The sequence below is a fragment of the Lagopus muta genome, chromosome 13 (assembly GCF_023343835.1).
Source record: "Lagopus muta isolate bLagMut1 chromosome 13, bLagMut1 primary, whole genome shotgun sequence".
Taxonomy (NCBI): Eukaryota; Metazoa; Chordata; class Aves; order Galliformes; family Phasianidae; genus Lagopus; species Lagopus muta.
In genome coordinates, this window is record NC_064445.1 from 18078910 (window position 1) to 18100736 (window position 21827).

The window sequence follows — 21827 nt, forward strand, 5'->3', positions numbered from 1 at the left end:
CTAAGCCCACTTACAGAATGCCAGGTGTCTTTCTTCTGTCACTCTTTGTGACTAAACTAATCACACTGTTGCCCAGTACACAGTATCAGGGTCTTGATGCAGACAGCATGGCTAATGCAACACCTCCTGTTCTTGGCAGTTTCTCATCCACACTGAGATGCACAGCCATACCTCATTGATTTTATTTATTCAAAATGATACTTGTAACCATATTCAGGAATGGCACATCTAATTTTCATGAGTTCATGGGAGTTTCATCTCCCAAGAGATAGAAAGAGTGCACTGAACTGTTAAATACAACATAACATCCTGGCAGTACAGCAACATAATGTAAACAAAGGCACAATAAGTAATAAAAAAAGTTAATTCTTTAAAAAGTTCCTAATACCAACATACAATTTCATCTTTGCAATTTAAAAAACACTGGCAACATTTCTTCAAGTAAATAAGCAACTGTGTTTTGAAACTATTCACTGCTGGCACTTGTTTAAGGGAATCTGGTAATTTGTTCCAGCCATCCCAAGCTTCACAAGCAAAAAGGCATGTCTCGAATTGCCTGTTTTCTTCTCTGAAACTTAGGGTTCACACCAAGAGGAGAGCAAAACTATAATTTAGAGTTACAAAACAAGACTGCATCTACCCCGAGGCACACAACTGTGCACATTTATATGACACGTTACACCATCTCTTTTATGTTGCCAGATATAATCAATTCCTGGTTTATTTTATTATTATTATTATTATTATTATTACTATTATTTTTTTCCATACAAATAGTAGCAGCCCATGACAAGACCTTATCCATGTAAATTATCAAAAAAAGCATTTAATTTCTGGATCTGCTTGCACCAACCTAGTGAAAAAAATATCTCCAATTTCAATATCAGGCAAAATTAAATGGGTAAACTGCAAAACACCTTGTTCTGTAGATTTAGCACAGAAACTTCTTACATTGAGCACTACATTTTAGAGCCATGTAGAGAGTTTATAAACCACATCCTGACAATATGATAAAACTCAATCTAAAAATCTCCCAGAATTTGAAAGCATCAACTTGTGCCAGAAGATACCAGCTTTAGCCTTCAAGCAGGGACATCAGTTAGCTGAAATAGTGTATAGAGGGAAATTAAGAAACTAGTTTAAGATTAACTCGTTTGAGATTAAAGCTGAATTGTTTTGCTTAAAGCATGTTTTGCCTTCATTAAATTTGGACTGCAAGTTGTTACTCATCGAATATAAATAAATGAATGTACCACACACTGCTGTACAATACACATTGAAATCTTTTACAAAGGGCTGCTTTTTTTTGCCTTCAAAATCAAGAAACTGCCAGATCTCTTTTATGCTGCCACACAAGCAGTACTGTATCCTGAGTTTTCCTGGGGGGGGGGGGGGGTGACAGAGTAACATTTATTTTTAATGTGTTTTCCTCTGACATGACTCATCCACACCTCAACTGGAATGCCACTAAAACAGTGATCTGAGTTTGAAGTGGAAACACAGCACACGCCTAGAAAAGCTAAAAACTGCCCATACAGAAGCTGTCCTTTTTCACCATTTCTTTTTCTTCATCTCTCCGATGCTCTCTTTACCAGCACACCATGTGTCTCAGTTTGTCCTACTTCATGAAGAACACACTCTCCCCTGCTGTGTGTAATTACCTTCCTGGTGCTTACATCAGAGACTGAACGCTTTGGGGGCAAAAACTGCTCTTTTTTTGCCTTATGCCATACCCAGGACAGTGCTGGATCCTCACAGTGACTATATGCTGGATGATCCTGGGTGGGCAACATAGCCAGCTTGGCTGGCATTCAGCAAGCCCTGGATGTTCACAAAAGCTCAATCTGAAGCCTGATCATTGTACTCTCTAATTTGGCACTTTGATTTTTCTGCAAGGTCAAAAGCTCAGCGTGCTTGCCAAGGGTAAACTATGGGTTATGGCCTGTTAGAGAGGGAGAGTCCATGCTGTCTCTGACACTCAACACTGTAATTCCTTTCTCCTAAAGAAAGACCTAAGCTGCCACCTGGAAGCTTACCCGGTATTTATTATAGTAATTTTAGTCTTTGGAAAAGAACATGCATTTCAGTCTTGATTTCCATGCATTTCAGTCTCGATTTCCTTTTCCTCACTTGTGCCTTGATGCAGATCTACCCTTGCATCTGCATGTCCTATAAATCATGCCAACACTGCCCATTAACCCACTCCCACTAGGCCAGTGGGTGAAGAAAAATAGACGTGTGTTTTAGAAGATGTTTTGACATAACGTAAACTTTGTTGGCCTGTCAACCTTACTGAAGCAAGAAAAACATGACTTTTTTGATCTCCTATAAAGTGCGGCAGTTCCAGTGTATTTCTATTAGACTCCCACTGTTGTATGCTTACATTTGAGTCCCCATTTCCCAGCTCATTTTTTCTCACAAAGCTTACGAACCTGAGGTTGGAAGCATTAACCACTCAGAGCCGCTGCTAAAACGTGACAATGAGGACACCTGGTCCCACACAGAATGGTCCTAACATTCAAAGCCAGAGTGTTCAGGATGAACACCAGATGAACACATTCTCATTGAGGATTGCTCTCCATGCCTACATTGTTTTTAAACCACACAGTAGGAAACTACACTGAAATGAAATCCTATTAACAGGGTTGAAAAACAGCAAAGTCTATAACCTTTTTTTTATTTTGGTTTTCTGAACTCAGGAACAACAAGGGGCTGCTCTTCAAAAAGAAATCTCCGTACCAGTTTTCATTTCATTGGTAAAACACTCCTTTTCCAGATAAACTGGCAGCTCAGGCCTCTTATTGAAGAGATTAAGGGTTTGTGAGATTCAAAATGATAAAATGCTGGAATAAGTGGGAAGGAACTAATCGGTTAAATTAACAACAACAAAAAAACAAAAAAAAAACCCAAATAAACAAACAAAAAAACCCAATCCACAGTACTGGGAATGTTCTGCCACAGAGCAAAAACAAAGGTGTTGTTTTTTTTTTTTCTGAGGCTCAGTAGAATACTTTTAAAGGTTGCTCTGCCTTGGGGTGTGGGATGCAAATAACGTATACTTGAACAGGATATACTCAAGACAAAGACATTCAAGGACTACAACGCCTAAAGGAGCCTTTAACACTCAGTGCTTACATAATAAATTCAATCAGAAGATCTCAAAGAATTCCTCACAGCAGACAATACCCAGTGTTTGGCTCCAGAGATGAAATTTAGTCCATGCTTCAAATGATCCGCTGAGACAATAGCAACTCCAAGGAACAGTAACCTGGCCTTTTTTCCCCATTAGCATCAGATACGTTTCTTAAGAGCATATATGCCTGTGTTGTTCCTGTTTCACCCTGCAAAGCACTAGACAGTGTTATTTCGAGCTCTCCCTCAACAACAAAAAATATATTTGCTTAGACATTGCACAGAAAGTTTGGAATAGAGAAAATCTTTACAGAAGATCTTTCAATTGCTGAAAGTAGGGTTTATAGTGAGCTCATCCTGGCAGCCTGCTAAGAATTACAGCAACACAGCAAGTGAAATGAAGAGTCCGTATAGAACACTGAGCAAACATAAACCTGGGCACTTAGCTTGGAGTTCACATTCATGTCTGTAGTCTGTTTGTATCTCTTGCCTCTGGACAGTGGTCAACAAACACCTAAATGCCAGGAACTGTTAAAATAATCTTCCTTTCTGATACTGTATGTTCATTTTTTGTTCTGCTGACTTTTGCAAGATTGGGTGCCTGAATGACTGCTTTTAAATAAAGAAGAAATGTGAAAAATTCCTTAGGGGGAAAAAAAAAAAGAAAAAAACCATTCTGATCAGATTTGCTAGCTATCCAAAGAAACTGTTACCAAGCTGACATAAATCAATGTGGCAGGATCTACAGGCTAATTAAACAAACGTGACAATTTTAAAGTGACAATTTGAAAACGCTCAGAAGTGTCTTCCATCCATAATGTGCATTCTTTTCAAACACTTATTAAAAACCACGTACTGTATTAAGAAACTGAAAGTGACTTAAATATTCAATAAAAAACACAGTTATAGGTGCAATTTGAAATTGATGTCTCAAGTAGATAGGAAGTTCATAAGGTTTCTCAGAACATTAAATTCAATGACACACTTTGTTTAAAGAAACGTTAGAAATTATCTGTAGAAATGGATAAGCCACAGTAAGCAGTATAATTTTAAATATCTAATTGAACCTGGCTTTTGCACAGTTATAACACCAATAATTCCAACCAAAGTCCCCAGCACATCTTGCTAGGAACCAATTTAACTTTGAAGTGCAGTGTCAGTGTGGGTGAGATTCTCCTTCCCTGTTTCATTGAAGGAGAAACTGTGAAGAGGCATCTCAATGTTATGCTGAAAGATTAAAGATGTTCTATCTGAGTGTAAACAGTCAAACATTCACTGAGAGGGTGCTCCGAGAGATAGGAAGATCGACCATATCTGTCACTTAGTGGCAGGAGTGAAATGGCATAGTCTGTATTTTGCCAGCTTAAACAATCTCCACATGTATTAAGGAAAGGATCATCAGAAAGCACACTGCTAACTGTGCAGTCTGAAAGTCTTAATTTCAAAGAAATAAGTTACTCCCACCCCCCCAAAAATGGCTTTTGGAATTATTCTCCCTACACAATATGGAACAACTGATGATGATGATGCTTGCAGAACAGTCTTCCCATGTTAGACAGCTTTAGCAAACCCATGGAGGCTGACTAGGCTGACAGCATTACCATATCACTCCTCCACTGGAACAGTCCATCTGCTTATACAAAGGCAATACTCCTCTCCAGAGGCAATACTTTTGGACCAGTATCTCAGGTAATGTCTGTAATTTTGACTTGAAAGGACTGGGAGCATCCTGGCTTCAATTTAGACTGAAGTACATTAGGAAGGCCAGCAGGAAGAGGGAGGTGGATGTCTCCCTCTACTCTGCCTTTTTGAAGCCCCACTTGGAGGTCTGCATTCAGGCCTGGGGCCACAGCATAAGAAGTATGTGCAGAGAAGTGCCAACAAGATGCTCAGAGGGCTGAAGCATCTCTCCTGTTAAGAAAGGCTGAGGGAGTGGGGCTACTTTCGCTTGGAGAAGAAAAGGCTCTGGGAAGACCTCACTGTGACCTTCCAGAACTTGAAGAGAGTGTATAAGCAGTAAGGGAGGACCAACTTTTTACATGGTCTATTAGTGGTAGGACAAGGGGGAATGATTTTAAACAAAAAGAAGGAAGATTTAGGTTATATGTTCGGTAGAAATTCTCTTGCTCCGAGGGTGGTGAGGCACTGGCACATGCTGCACACAGAAGTTCTGCATGTCCCATCTCTGGAGGTGTTCGAGGCCATGCTGGATGGGGCCCTAGGCAGCCTTACTTAGTGGTTGGTCACCTGTCCACTGCAAGACATTGGAGCTCGATGATCTTTAAGGTCTCTTCCAACCTAAGGCATTCAATGATTCTGTGATTCTATGATTCTGTGATCAACAATCCTTTTCCTGCTTTCTTCACCTTCCTTCTTAAACCACAAGAGCATCAAACATCAAAGGTAGCAACATGACAGGTATAGTTAAAACAGTAAAACTCAGTATTTTCAAGTATATGGACCCTCGTTGGTCCATTTTTTTTTTTCTCTAGTTCAAAATCTTCCCTTATATGTATAAAGAAATACGTTTGTATATTTTTAACCCTCAGCCATATTTTTTTTAATGTTTCAGTTGCCGTGGCCATCTGCAACTTCAGAGAATTTCGAACAGAAACTGAAACTCCTTCTGAAGATTCATTTAGTCACATCTTCCAATCCCGACTTCTCTTAGATGCTGTAAGTCTGTCTAGTTTATTGTAGTTCTGTCCAATTTAGCCTCCATGAGCCCCATCAACCTCTTCAGAAATGTTGACTTATGGGAAGCTTCCCTCCCAAGATTTCAAATCTTCAATACTTGCCCTCAGGCAAATGAGACAAAGTGCTCACAGAAGACAACTATAAGCTTTGTCATTTCAAACCAAAATTGTTTATAAAGCATGCACTCATTTCAGAAAGTCTAACTTGATTTTAATATGTTTTCAATGTCTTCATTTTGTGCCTAAACCAATTTATTATGAAGAGTACACTTTAATAATCTATTTAAGTGAAAGGTAACATTGCTTGCAGTTTGAACACTCATGCCCATATTTAACCATATTTCATTTTGACAGGATAAGATGAAATAACAGAAATAATTAATCTGAGATCAGAGGAATATTCTACTACTAATATTTCAAAAGAGGACTTGATTTTGGTCTTTAATAATTTTGCAAAAATATATGTAATATATGTAATATACTAGCTTCTGGTTGTATTTCTGCTTGACCTCACCAGATGTTGTACCAGTATTTGTTCTTACCAGCCATTTTGGAACTGGGAACAGTACTCCAGGACAGGCACAGAGCAGGCTCTGAAGTTTCTAAGGATGTTTTTAAGTAATATAAGTAATGCAGTCCACAAGGTATTTGAGGAAGGATGTACAGGCAGAGCAAAGCATTAAAACAGCATAGAAGTACTCACATTTTGCCAATTAGTTCACCAGTTTCATTCTTTTTTTGTTCATGGGTGCATGCAAAAAGTCAAACTTCATAAGAAATCCAGATCTCTGTTTTCTCTAGCCCTCTCACTCAAAGATAAAAGAATTAATCTTTATTTACGCTGATGGAAAGGAACAGAAAGTCAGATCTCGTGAGTCCACGGATCTGGAGTAGAAGTCTTATGGCCCTGTAGTTTTACAATGTGGGACAAAGGAAGACATTATGAACAAAAGACCTTGCAAATGAGTAACAAGCTCAGCAGCTACTTGCACCAGACATAAACAACATGAAGTTGTTTTCAATATTGTCATCATAACAGAGTAATGATTAAGAATAAACACACCTAGCATGTAATGCGTGGCTGTATACACTGGATTATTTCTGAAGTGACTACTCATGAGGAAGAAAAACTGAGTGGTTGGGCTGGGTTTTGTGCAAAAGACGTGCTAGACAGCTTGGAAAACAGATGAGAATTAACACACTTTCATTTAGTAGAGCAGCAATACATGCCCAAATATTCATGACATCAGTTCATTTTAGAGTAATTTTAGTGGCAATGATAAATCAGGCAATGATAGCAAAACTATATAATAATACTGAAATCAGCAATCACAGAATCACAGAATCACCAAGGTTGGAAAGATCTATAAGATCATCCAGTCCAACCATCCACCCATCACCAATAGTTCTCACTAATCTATATCCCTCAACACAAAATCCAAGCGTTCCTTCAACACCTCCAGGCTCGGTGACTCCACCACCTCCCTGGGCAGCCCATTCCAGTGCCTGACCACTCTTTCAGAGAAGTAGTATTTCCTGACGTCCAGCCTGAATCTCCCCTGGAGCAGCTTGAAGCCATTCCCTCTAGTTCTATCACCAGTTACATGAGAGAAGAGGCCGACCCCCAGCTCACTGCAACCTCCCTTCAGGTGGTTATAGAGAGCAGTGAGGTCTCCTCTGAGCCTCCTCTTCTCCAGACTGAACATTCCCAGCTCCTCCAGCTGCTCCTCATCAGCCCTGTGTTCCAGACCCCTCACAGCTTTGTCGCCCCTCTTTGAACCCGCTCCTGAGCCTCAATGTCTTTCTTGCAGTGAGGGGCCAAAACTGGATACAGTACTCGAGGTGCGGCCTCACCAGAGCTGAGTACAGGAGAAGATTCAACTTGGCACTACAAAATATGTTAAAATATTATCTTTAAGGAGATAGAATGGAATTGAATACTGAGTTTGAAATAGGTGCAATGCAGTCTCCCTCTCCTTTCCTGAATACTTCTTGTAATCTTTTTTGTTATTATTATTATTATTAAAATGTAAACAAAATGCAATGGACCCCGATAATGATCAGATTTTACATTCTGAAGTTCTTTACTAAATAATTTCTTTAATACTACCATGAAAATAAAACTTTTTTCTTTTTTTTTGCAGGCTGGAATCAGACCTTCTTGTCTGTCCTGATAAAGGTTTAATCTTTTGCTGACTTACATCTGAAGAGCCATATACCCATACATCACGCAGGTGGAAAATACCACCTTCTGAATACAGAAACACTGTACACTCAAATACATTTGTCAGATCAGATAGTCAACTTTTTCTTTCCAGTATCTTCCCAACAGCATGAAGTCTGCTTTGCATTGATCTGGTAGTAAAAAAAGCACATTTCTAATATGTGTCAACATCACAAGTTAACTCCTCTCATGCCTAACCCAGGCCTTGCCAACAGTGCAACTGTAGCCCAGCTGCAAAGTATTTGAGCACTGACTAATGCCAACCTCTTACTCAGCCAGCTTGAGGTTAACTCCAAGGCCTCCAAATTATGTACCTAAAGTTAATATATTGACTGCTCTTGAGGTGTCTTTCTCACAAGTGACATGATTATGTTGTCACTGCAATGAAACAGCCAAAAGCTTGACTAATCCTGTCCTGTTGTGTTCAGGTACAACTTGCAGTGGCTAGGATGAGCCTCTGTGCTCTGCTCTTGACTGAGAAGATCTAAGGCTTCTAGCTCTCAAAGAGTCTTTTGCTCTTTTAAAGACCATGCCAGGATGTCTTCAAATGACTCAAATTATTGATCTCAATGTGTGTGTATGTATATGACTGGACAATACACACACAAAAAAGCAAAACCCAAAAAACAAAAAAACCCAAACTGCTGGAAAGGGACTTTTTCTGACCTTCCTGGAATTATTGATGAATTCTGCTAATACTGAGCTGAGAACTGAGCAGGTGACCTACTGACCCAGGAGAGAGCTGCTCTTGCAGAACTATTTAGCATTTCCATTTTTCTGGAGTAAACATACGTCCAGAGAGCTACCAGAGTAAAGGACTGGTAGCTGCTCTCACATATTCCCAAAGTAATGCAGGATTAACTACTTTTTATGTTATAACAACAGCAGAAGTGTAAGTGAAACTGCTGTCAATTCATACCAGTGTGGGAGGATGAAGAATTCAATGAAGTCAAATGCGATCAGAGGTCAGTGGAATTACCCCCTGATTTATTTTGGTGTGCAAGCAGAAACTGACTCTGCCTCCATTCAGAAAGTGCTGTTAAAAAGCTGAAAATATTGGATATTGCTAAGAAAGGCATAGTTTTTATCCATCCAAATCTTCATGTGCATAAGCAAGGTCTAAAAGAAAAAGACCACACCGTATTGCCTTTTTCAAAGCAGGCTACTGCCCATTCCTTACACACTTCCAAGGTCTGCACTCCAGACAAGGGACAAAGGCCACAGACACACATTTACACGTGGGTTAACTTTTCAATTCATTTTTTTTCATTTCAACAGAAAGAATAAATCACCTTAGAAGCAGCTTGACAGAAAACATACGGTGCTGGGCTATTTTTATAGCACACCTAAGACATAAGGATTCATTTATTTACTCAGCTATTTAAAAGTGGCTACTCTTACTCATTCTCTGGACAGCTAAATGCCAGGTTGCTAAGTTACTGTTACTTGACATCATCTCCTCCCCAATGTGTTCCCACATTTGACAGGTTCAAATGATTTACTAGGCCAGTCAGCTCGTTATTCACTTGTCCAATGACGTCTGGATAATCATTTTAAATTCACATCATGTCCTCCCCAGCAAGCCCCCAGGTTCCACTTGAAAATATTTAAACTGCTTGTCAGCTACTAAGTGAGTTTGTAACCACACCAGACTGCATACCTGTATTTTTCAAATTACAAGTAAAGTAATTACGTTTAGCAACGTTCTTCAATGTTGGTTTGTACTTTAGAAGAGAAAACAATTACTGAGGGGGCAAATAATGGGCTGTATTTGTTATGGTCTAATTTTGCTCTGCGAACAGCTCACCTCCACTACGGATGATACATATTAAATCCATTAGTGCTTTCAATTGGCATGAGGAAGGTAACACTACACGTAATTTACCCAATCAAGGGCATTTTCACCTGCTGATCAATTTACATATTCTCCAATGTCATTAGATGTGAGCTTGTCATCAGAAGAATAGAAGATCATACAAATTACAGACTTTGCTCGTTTAACTCCAGTCATTTTTGTACTAATTGCAATCTAAATTACATTTAGGATTAGTTTTGCTTGCAGACTAGAAAGCTTTTAAATAATATCACATATATCCACGTATCATCAGAAGTCTGCTGAGTTCCTTGATGCCACACTATAATGAACACGGATCTACAAAAATTCTTTTGTTTCTCTGAGGGGGACAGAGAGAAGTGCCTGCCCAGACAACGAGCAGCACCCACCTGACAGCTTCACATGTACAGACCTGAGACTCACCTCTACAGGATTACATCTACGCAACCACCTAAACACCTCACCCAAAATTTCAATTTAAGTCAATATTTTCAATTCAAGTCAATATTTTCAATTCAAGTCCTCAAGAAATTTTATTTAAAGTTTCCTTTCTTTCTTGTGTGATGCTGTATGCTTATCTCCTCTTTATCCAGAGGCAAATCCATGCTAAAGGTTGTCCCTTCTATGCTCTCTGGAGGCATAGGAGTCCTGCAAATTCGCACACTACACGCAGCCCTAGATTTGGATCAGCATAATGCCTTCAAATGATATACAATGACAGCGAGGCACACTGGCATAAAGCACTGATATATGTGGCACAACTAACAGCTTTAGAGTATTGGTTTAAAATGTCAGTTCTCTTTCCCCATCTGCACCGTGTATCACAACATTTCAGTGAATTCATTTTTCAATGGCTGCATATAGCAAGTGGCAACTTAATTTAAATCCACATTAATAAGTTGTGAATTACACGCACATACTGTTGATTGCCTATTTTCCACATTATCCACATGCTCAAAGCCAACATTCTGGGCGAAAAAAATACTCACGTTTTGGAACAGAAAAAAGTATACCAACGACCATTCACTTTTATGTTTCAATTTGGTGTTAACAACCTGTGCTAAATGCAGATCTCCTGCACTACATTTATAGCTTGGCCGTAGGTGTACAACAGGGATTTTATTTTATTATTTAATTTTAATTTTTAACAACTTTCTCAGACATTCTGGTTAGAAAAACAAAAGGAACGGGAGACGGGGCTGCCATTAACCTCTGGTTGTAGTATCACGAACAGTCCTTGGAGCGCTTACACAAGATGAGCAAGTGGCTAAGTGTTTCAAGGAAATCTGAAGGACTGTGAAATTCTGTAAGTGGGCTCAAGATCTTTCTCCTCACTCAGTTGGAAAGTTTGGTCCTTAAACTCAATTCTTTTTGTTTGCTTGTTTTGATTTTTAATTTAAAAAAGGAAAAAAGAGATTAGAAATTGCAGACCTCTACAATTACAAAAAACATTAATCAAGTTCAGCTTGAAAAAAGAGCTCAGTGAAATCTGAGGTCACAATTCTTAGCTTAAGTCCCTCTTCTCTGCAAAGCCTGGCAAAAAAACCTGAAAGAGCTCCTATGCCTGAATAGAGGCACTTAATTTGTAACTTGAAAGAAGAAAATAGCCCAAACTTCAAGTAAGAGATGCCCTCAAAGCAGGCAGGGCAGCGTGGGAGCAGGTGGGTGAGGGGGGACACTTTGGGGTGTGCAGCTCTGCAGTGGACATGGCCAGAAGCAAAAGCAGCTGCAGGAGTGACACAGAGTACAGTGGTGTCACTTTGGATTAAAAGCTGCATATGTGAGTGTGTAATACTGCCAGATGTTTTGAGCTGAACTCTGGTTCTGTTTCCATTGGCTAGAATGCACACTGTTGTACTCCCACCTATCTACCTTTGGGACATCAGTGCTCTGTAACCCTTGTGTTATTTCTGCAGCTTCCCCGACAGAGATGGAAATGTTAATATCCATTTTTTTTCATCTGGGGAAGTTGTCCCCAGAAGGCTAAGACCCACGTTCCCAAAGGCTCTTCAGAGCCTGAGTCAATGGCCCCAGTAAGCCAGAACTTAATCCAGGTTCTCAAAGCACAAATTGCTGCTGCAACCAAGGCTTGTTCTTTTTGTCTGAATCTCCTGCCACAGCACACCCACAAGAAGCCCAAAAACTAGATTTTGACCACTGCTGGGCATTACCTTATCTTCTTTTTTCACTGTTGCCTATCAAGTAGAATATGACACTCTGCATACAGCCAAAACACCTTTCCCACCAGCTTATTCTGCATTACAACTGTGACAAGAACAAAGACACTGACAAAACTTGGGTACTTTTGTTCCAGGTGTGCTTCAGCACCATAGAAATCTGAAAGCCTAAAAGCACTGCCATTGAAGGCAATCAGTTGGGACTGGGACTTGGGATTCAGCCTTGGATGGGCAGCCCCAGGAGCAGATCTGTGATCTCTGGCTTTCACACACTTAGAGACTTAGTTGATCCAACCGAAGGAGACAGGAAAACTTGCACTAATCCAGGTGGTTTTCAGAATGGAGCCTGTGAAATTCTAGTGCTGTTTGTTGACTCAAATTTCTGTCGTGGGGTAGGGAACAGAATTGTCTCCTCTTGAATAGAAAAAAAAGAAAACATTTCTGCTTCCTATGATTTATATGTGCTGTTCTCACATAAAAACTGTCAACTGGATGATTGATGCCTGGCATTTGCTACATCACATTTCTTTTCGGTACTGTTGACTGAAAACAACTGCTTTCCCCACCTAACACGTCAATTATTCCAAGGAAGTAATGTACCTAATCAAATAATGTAAACAGAAGAAGAGATGGTTTAAATGTACCAAGTAGTCTAAAAACTGCACTTCAACATTTGCGTTGGTTTTGCTTCCTTATGTCATCTGAGCAGTAAACTGCTGCTCACTTTGAGCATTGAAAATACATTGCATTTATTTCCTTGCATTCATTACTGCTAGGTGCACATACTGACACAAAGTCCCCTTTGACTGCAGGTCTGCACATGCATGTTTGCCTGTTGGTTCAACTTTTGCAGAAACACTGACAACCCATAAGGACATCAGCATCAACCCAATACAACGTGTACTTGAAAAACAGGAACAGGTTTCCACTCAGTTTAAATGAATAGTGCAAAGCCTGCTTTATTTAATGAACATGTTTGTGTCCTTTTAAGCAAGTTTGACACCACTGTTGTTCTTGACTTTGGGTCTGGATGAATTTATACCAGTTGCTCCAAATGAAGAAGACAAGGCCAGCACAAATTTCCACTGAGGTTTTACCCTCTCTAAATGAAATCAGCAGTTGGGCCGGAGATCCCACAGTGGCAGCTCTGACAGATTAGAAGCTCAAACTGTGAGGACAAAACCCAAAATGCCAGGCAGAAACTGGTGGGTTGCAAGCCTACTAGTCCCAGACAAATCTTAGTGTCAACAGGGAACCCCAACTTTGGAGTGTCTGAGGAAAAGCCCACCTTACAGTTACAGGAAGGCAGGTTTACGCATATGCAAGCACATTTCCCATGCTCTCTTTTTCTTGTTATGTGATCTTAGTGCAATTAGTTTCTCAGTTTGGAGTAGCTTGTAGAGTTTTTGTTTTCTACATTTAATCACTAACCAGAACTTCTAACAAAAAATAATAAAAAAAATAAAAATAAAAAATCTGTACATCTTCCACAAAACCACGAGTGCTGGGAAACTATACTGCGGGGAAAGAAGTAAGATTGTAGGCCACTGTGGGAGAATTAAGGGAACTCTGCCCTCGAGTGGAAGAGAAATTGATTTTGGAGAGACTTAGAGAGCCTGAGAACTTAAAAACAAATTAACAGGAAAGGATGTAATTCCTGACCAAGACAAATTGCAGATGCACTGGGAGAAAGAATACTAGAACTGAACTTAGCGAGTAAGGAGCATCCTGAGCCCACCAGACTGTGTCTCTTTGATCAAACCCACTAATAACTTACTGTTTAACTATGATGTTAAAGACAGCCCTTCTCCGTGAACAATGAAATAAGAACACTACAATTAAAAGAAAAAAAATTCAGCAAAAGAAAAGTGTATTACTCACACGCAGTATTTCTTCCACACAGCTGGAGTCATTGGGAAGGGTAACCTAGGTTTGAAGAAAAAAAGAAATGTTTAGTTAGGCACTAGATACAAAGTTCAGTGACTAACTATACAGATGAACAGCTATCAAGCAATTGCCTCTGTCTGAAGACTGCTGCATCCATGATTACTGCATACCAAGTTTTCCAGTTCAGATCAACAAAAGTCATCAGTAGGACTCTTTTGTCACATTTTGTTGCATTATTGTTTGTTTTGCACTACTTTGTGCAAAGAATGACACTGGTGGAACAATTAAGTGCTCTGATTTCCTCACAATTGAGAAGTGGCAGTTGAGTTGCTTGAAACATCTGTAATAGAAGAAGATCCTACTGTTACTCCTAGTAGTAGCCTTCACAGAGAACTCAAGGTTTGGTTTAACTTGCAGTATGCTGTGCCAAAAGGCAGAGATGGCAACACTTAGGAGAAAGTTATCTTCAGCTATCTCATTCTACAGTTTTATACACCAACAGCCAAGATGGCTATTAAAACTTGCACACGTGCACTGTAATAAAGTACTGGTAAAATACTGGCTGGACTATAATGGTTGAGGCTAATTTTCTTGTCTCTCATGTCACTAGCCTGTTCCATGTAAAGTATCATGTCAAGACTGAACAGCACACAGTAATCCCCCTCAAGAGGCTTGGCAGGTATCTTTTCTCTCCTGAGGAAGACACATGATACCAGTGCATAAAACTATACCCATGCACATACACAATGGTGACCTTAACATCTTCCAGCTGAATATACTTGTTTAAATGGTTGTTGCAGTATTTCCCACAGTCCCTCACTCCAGTGTTACTAAATATCACAGAAGCTCTAAACACTGCGAACAACAACATAAGCAGCAGACACACAGGACCTGTATGTAAAACATTTTACAATACTTGCAGGCACTTCCAATAGATTCTTATCATGGCAGTAGAACAGCAGAGAGAGAGGCAGTACTCAGGGAGATACCAAAAACAGGTTAAGCCAAGTACTTCATAACAATTCAGTGAGACTTTTCTACCTCTTGATGACTAGTTTGATAATGGAAACTCATGACTGAGATTCATCTGTGCCATTCAAATCTGCTACAGAGCTTGACTGAAAGCATGAGTATGGCTTTCCTCCTAGACTTCAAAAAGCACAAAGCTTCAAGAATAAATCCAAAAGTGACAAAAGTCAAAGACCAGGAAGACCAAACAGCTCACCGTGTTCATTTCCTATTAATGTTGCACACTTTATATTCTAGTACTGGCGTTAGTCTAGCTCAAAAACTAGAGAGAAGTGGGTCTTCAGTTTCTTCTCTTAATAGAATATGGAGTAGCGTTTAAAACTGTTTGTCCCTTTTCTGTGATAATTAGTTAAAATTCTGCTTTTGGTGTTACCTCAGCCTGCCTGTAGAGCTCTTCCCACTACCTACTTCCCTTCTTACTTACAGCAGGCACAGATACGTAGAATTATACTTGGCTTTTCTCAAACGCCGTATGTTCAACTTTTACCTTCTTTCCCAATAAGCAAGATGTTCCATTCTTTTTGCTTATTTCACTACTGCTATCTGAATTCCCAACAGTTCAGCAGTATCTTGGTAAAGATGTATTGAAGAGAAAATGACCACACTGAAGTACTGTTAGTGATCTCATCTACAACATCAACAGCAGGTTATCATTTTCCATAATACCCTTTAAAAACACTCAACCAATGAAAAAACTCCAATTCTGCCCAGCAAATATAGGCTGAAAGCTTCCAGTGGATTGTCAGCATTAGCTTCATGGATTCCACCTTTCTATTGTAGTACTTGATATTCCAGAACTTAATTGATCTTCCCTCAATCCCCTCAACTAAATTTTGCTTAAACCACTTCTTTTTTCCTCTCTGTGTGCTTTTAAACTCTTTGCTAATCTGTGTTTTCCATATCTCATATCCAGCTTCCAATTTAGAGAGGATAATCTGCCTCGGATAATCAAAAAAGTATAATTGCAATGTGCAGGAGGATAGTAGGAGGACAGATGTCTAATGCACTCCTGGTTCTTTTGCACTGAGGAAGTGGTATGTTGAAATATGAGAAAACAAAGTAAGTATTACCCTAATAAGCTTGCTCTGCAACACCAACCAAAAAATCTCTCAGAGCAGCTACGAAAGGAGATCAAAATACGCCTGAGTTGGCCAGACTGGGAAAAGTAACAGAGGTACAGAAGCCATGTCTTTATTTTATGCTCCTCCCTGACATTACACACGGTGTTTCCAATGGCTAGCTTGGACACCATGTGTATTATTCTGTTTAGAAATGTCATAATTGTGCACTGGGCTACGAACACAAGGCAGACCATGCACTTACTTTACAGTGCTCTCTCAACTCACAGCCCTGTTTATGTTACTTCAGAACAAATGGTAATAATAATAATAAACGTACTACTCTACTGCAGTACAGCCCTCTATATATTATACAGTCACAACAAGCTTCTGCTGGCAGCACTTACTAATAACTGTAAATGTTCATGCATCAGTTTAATTATGTTAATGGCAGAGAAGATTTTAATGGCTTGACAGAACTTTTGTTCCCTTTGGCATTGCTTTGTTTTGAATCACTGGTATTAAAGTAATGCAAGATGTCAAAGTACTGTGATTGTCATATAGAGAGATCCAAGAAGGAGCTAGCACAAAGAGAAAAACATTTAGATTGATGCAAACATTAAAAGAATAATTATTACAACATGACTATCAGAGAGAAGATCAATGTAAGAGTTTTCCAGTACATTACTATTAATGGATTTCTCAAGAAATGAGACCATTTTTCTAAATTCATGCTACAGTTGCATGTATTCAAGTTCAGGGGACTTGAAAGGCACAGATCTATTGGAGACTTGGAATACTCTTAGTTGGGGGGGGGGGGGGGAGGAAGAAGAACAAGAAGAAGAAAAGAGCAGATTCCCAGCCTTTCAAAGTATGAATCAAAAATTGCAGGTTAATTCTCCACAAATATCTGCATCCAGCACAAAAGTGCAAGCAGGCCTCATTGCCTACCATGCAAGCCATGCAATCCAAGCACAGGTAGATCAGAGTAGAACAAAACGCAGCAAGTAGCTTCACTTCACTTAGTACTATAAAATTTTTCCATTACATTTGCCATTAATAAAATGCTACATTCCTCCAGAAGTTTAATCAATGTTGGACATTCCATACTGTTTCCTTCCCCAGAATCAAGTAGTTTAGAAAGCATTATGTGATTCTTCACTCCTTGGCTTTTTGAGCATTCATTGATAACCAGATTTTAAACCTGAGGACCCAGCTTTCTGTTATGCATGCTTTTAATGCTTCTCTTCCTTTGTGAGCAGCACCATCTAAACCAGCCAGAGAGACAGATTCCAGGAATTTTGCCTCTGAATGACTGAGCAGTTACATCTCACATCACAAACTGCTATCAGCCAGCATGAGCTCTGCGCTGAAGAACAGCTAATATTACATAAGCTGAAGATTTAAGTCCTGAGGTAATATAACTTCAATCAAAACAAAAAGATTTCATACCAGCTACATGTTACACTGAATTTATCTTTCAATTTCATTTTAATCTGGCAAACCTCTTTTGCATCAGAATGCTTTGTGTTTACTTTTAGATGTTGCTCCCAGGCTTAAGGAAAAAAAAAAAAAAGAAAGGAAGAAAAAAAACCTAAAGGTTAGATAGTCAAAATCTCCCAGCTTGTATTATAAGGCTCTCCACATTTCAGTCTCATAAGAGAAAGAACAGAACTTAAATGATGTGGAACCAAAGGTTTAATGTATGGCTTGGATGGCTCAGTGCTAAACTTTAAAGAGAAGGAAGGAGGGCAGAAATACTAGAGTGAGGGAATAGTAGCCCAATGTCATGCAGATCAAATGGCATGGGGTTAGTGGTTACACTATCTGATGAGTCATGTTGATCTAACCTTCCATTTATTCATTCAACACTTTCTTGACTACTCTTAGCTCCTGGACAATTTATAACCTGCATTAGATCAGAATTTGTTTTTGTGGCCACAGAAAAATCACATGCAGTCTCTTTCGCCTGTATTTTACTCCAGACAGCAGGCATGTCTTACAAAGGTTAGCAACAAAATCTTCCAAAAGACTTATCAGAAAACTCCTTAAAATTCAAATGCAGTGTTGGGAAGCAGAAATACACACTGAATAATGACTTTACCAAAATTGACTGCCTATATTGTCATCTGAACAAACTGTTTGTGAACAATCCTTCTGGCTCTATTGATGCACAACTGGCATTCAGTAATCAGTTCTTCCTATCTTTGTTTAATCGGAAAGATAGAGGTAGAATGTTAAATAATTTTAGGAACTCACTCTCGTCTTTTGCATAGGAGCACCTATGTGTTTATACATCAAGAGCTCTTTCATTGTCATCTCCTTTATCGAGAGAGCCATTTTGACTCTGGGGAGATGAAGCTCATATGACGGTTTACTCCTTCAAACACAAACTGATTTTATACTTGCTAGCAAGAAAGGATACTGTGCATGAGCCCTGATTGATCATTTCCACTGTGCACTGCACAGAGATAAGAGGAAAACATTTAGAAAACCAGAAGCAGCAAAACCAAGTCTGTCAGCAGAAACCTCATCCCACAGATGCCTTCAGCTCCTGGCAGCTTTTTTAAGAACAGTGTGCTTTTTGTTTGTTTTTTTTTTGTTTGTTTTTGTTTTTTATTAATGCATGTGGGAAATGGATCAGGCAGTGCACAGAACAGAGGGGTTTCCAGATACGATGGAAAAATGTTCCCTGAGCTAGGTCTTAAATCCATCAGAATATTATGACTGGTGATGCTAGATCTCACCAGAGACCCACCCAGTCCATGGACCATAAGAGCAGAGTATTAGTCTCCTAAGTCATGCTGATAGTTAAATCCCTTCAGATTCAAGCAAGCTGCAGCTCACAGAAGTCTTAGCTAGTCACGGCTGTGCATGGGTCAGCATGCTGAACAGCCTGTAAGAAATTACTGCCCATGAGCCTCTCTCCTGTCTTCCTGGATGCATTTAACACACAGCATCCAGCTGCAGTGAGTTCCACAAGACAAGTTCAGCACACACTGGCCAGAACTCTCCTTGCCTGCCAGTAGGATAGACTAAAATACATGACTGCTCAGTATAGTCAGGTTAGTTAACATGAAAAAGATCAGTTGGGATTAAACCGTGTAGGAAACACAATGTTGAGGCTGTATTTTCCTGTTACAGTACCATTTGTGGATTCCAAATTGAATTTGAATTTGCATTTGGATTTTGTTCAAGAATTTCACAAAGTTCAAATGCCAGTAAATTCCTTCAGTTGAGATAGAATAACCCAACACAGCAGCACAGGCTGAGGGAAAACGACCTAGATAGATAGTTTAGATAGATAGATAGATAGCAAGGACCTGGGGGGTCTTGGTGGCCAACTGCTTGAACAGGAGTGAGCAGTGTGCCTGGCACAAAGACAACCAATGACACACTGGGCTGTAGCAGTAAGAATGTAGCTAGCATGGAATTTCTCTCCAGTACTCCAACCCGAGTACTGTGCTTGACTGTGGGCTTCCCAGTGTGCAAAACACATTGGTATACTGGAGCAAGGCCCCTAACATGGCTGGGGCTGGAGCCTGTGGTGCATGAAGAGAGGTTGAGGCAGTTGGAAGAAGACAAGGTGAAGGGTGGCATCAACCTCATGGGAAAGAGCCAGACTCTTCCCAGAGCTTCAGGGACTGAATGAGAGGCAGTAGAGACTTGTCAGAACATGGGAAATTCCAGTTCATTATTGGTAAAACGATTTCCACCATGAGGGTCGTTAGATACTGGAGCAGGTATCAAAGGTGTGGGAGAACGTCCATCCTTAGAGATGCTCACAATTCAACTGGAAAAGCTGCTGAATAATCTGCAATAAACAGACCTGCTCTGAGCAGGAGGTTGGACTAAATGGCCTTCAAAGATCCTTTCAGCATGAATGAAACTATGATCCTGTTCTTGCAACTTTCTCACCAGAAGTCTACAAAGATGCAATTCTTTGTCTGCACTTGAAAGGACTATACAGCCACTTCTTTTCAACATCAGCTTTTCTTCCATCAGTATCTCCTTATATGTTCAGGGTTTGTTTCCCCTTTTCAGTCATTCTCTACATCTCTTCTGGACTCTCTCCTGTTCAATAGCTGTGTGTCCCTCAGCTGCAATCTGGCTATACATTACTCTTTCTGAGGAAGACTGTTTCACATTTCCTTGAATTTAACTTCATACCACTGCACAGAGACCACTGTTCTAATTTATTTGGGTTGCTTTACATTTCACGTTTTTGTCTGTTTCCTGTTTTGCTAATATTTTTCCCAAAAGGGTTGTTCATGTTAAAGGCATCTGAAATAGACATTAAGCTAATCTCACTAGCTGAAAGGATCTTCTTTACTAACTTTAGTGCAAATAGGTGAAGAATAGGAGCAGCAAAAGAGCAAGGAATAAATATCACAGTCTAAGTGGTATTTTTTCAGATGCATTTGATATTCATGAGGTTATCACCAATGTATGTATTAGTACTGTATGTTTGGTCCATGGATAGGTTACTGGATTTGGTGGGTCTCTGGTGTGATCTAGCACTGTCAGCCAATATCCTGATGGGTCTAAGACCTATCAGACTCAGGAAGCTGAATGAACACAAACATGGTGGTATTACAAAAAATAATTGCTTCCTTGGTATTCAAATACATATATGTGTTTTTCGCAGGGTTATTCATTCCCAAGGGAGCCATTTGTGGGTCCCAAATAATGTATATTCACTGTTTTCTTTTGGTACTTCCACCACCTTGGAACCAAAATACCACCATAAGACTACATTTTTCATTATTTCAACCCTCAAAATATATCCTAGGGCTTACTATAAGGTCTGTGAAAACATATTCTTTGTATTTATAAAAAAAAAAAAGAGAGAGAGAGAAAGAAAAATGCCTAAAACAAAATACAGAGAGCTTCTCTTCTGTTCATCCTTAATGCAAACACTACACTATGAAGGAGTTGTATCAAACATGCATTTACTGGAGAATCTGGTAACAAAAAAAAGTTTTCAGGAGCAGACCAGACTAATTGATTTATTAAGCTAAGACAGCCTGGTCTGCAGTCAGTGCTGCTTTTCAAGTGTTGGATGAAGAAGTATATGCCTGTTCCCTGAAGTACATCACAGACACTAGGAAAAACAGCTTATTGTTGTGGTCCAAAATGTGCCTGACTCCCACTGACTTCAGTGAACTTCCCTAGAAGTCTCGAGTTGAGAAGCCCAAACCAACAACAACAGGCAGCTCTAGTTTTTATATAAAAGCTCTAACATACTCCACTCCAGTCACCCCCATCAAAATGGTGCTGTTACACCAAAGTGCGGCTCTTAGGTGCTAACTCACAATCTGGAAAGCATTATATTTTGGTTTCTCTACAATGAATTCAGCTTACAACACCCTCCCAGTCAGACCAACTGCAAGGACCCTGTTTCTTCTCTGGCATTTACTTCTGCTGCGGTAACCTTTAGACTGGGTAGATCTGGATGTGACAATTTTATTTGTCTTGTTCTTTGTGTGTGATATTCAGCCCATTTTTTTTCCTTTTTTTTTTCATTTCTTTGATGTTTTCTTTTATAAATACCATTTCAGTGTTGATCAGCATAAAATGGTTTCCATGAAAACACAACCTGCTGATGTTTAATTTAAACTCAATGGTTCTCCATAATTTTCATGTAGCAAGTTGTCAAAGACTATTACAGAGAGAAGCCTGATAAAGCAATCTCTCAGTTTGGAATGTCTGGGATTTTTCTTAGTGTTGGTAAGGCTGCAAATTTTACTTATGGAATATTCTGAACGTAGTGTCATAGGAGCTCTCCAC

The 21827-nt window shown here is 39.6% G+C and overlaps 1 protein-coding gene across 2 annotated transcripts in view; it reads right to left on the reverse strand.

The window, feature by feature from the left end:
• The window catches only part of AFF2 (ALF transcription elongation factor 2), a 335533-nt gene that overhangs the window by 140000 nt on the left and 173706 nt on the right, over nt 1–21827 (reverse strand). For both annotated transcript variants that reach the window (XM_048959912.1, XM_048959911.1), the window contains exon 4: nt 13945–13989. In XM_048959912.1, coding sequence (XP_048815869.1) covers nt 13945–13989 — 45 coding nt within the window. The remainder of the gene's footprint in view (nt 1–13944; nt 13990–21827) is intronic.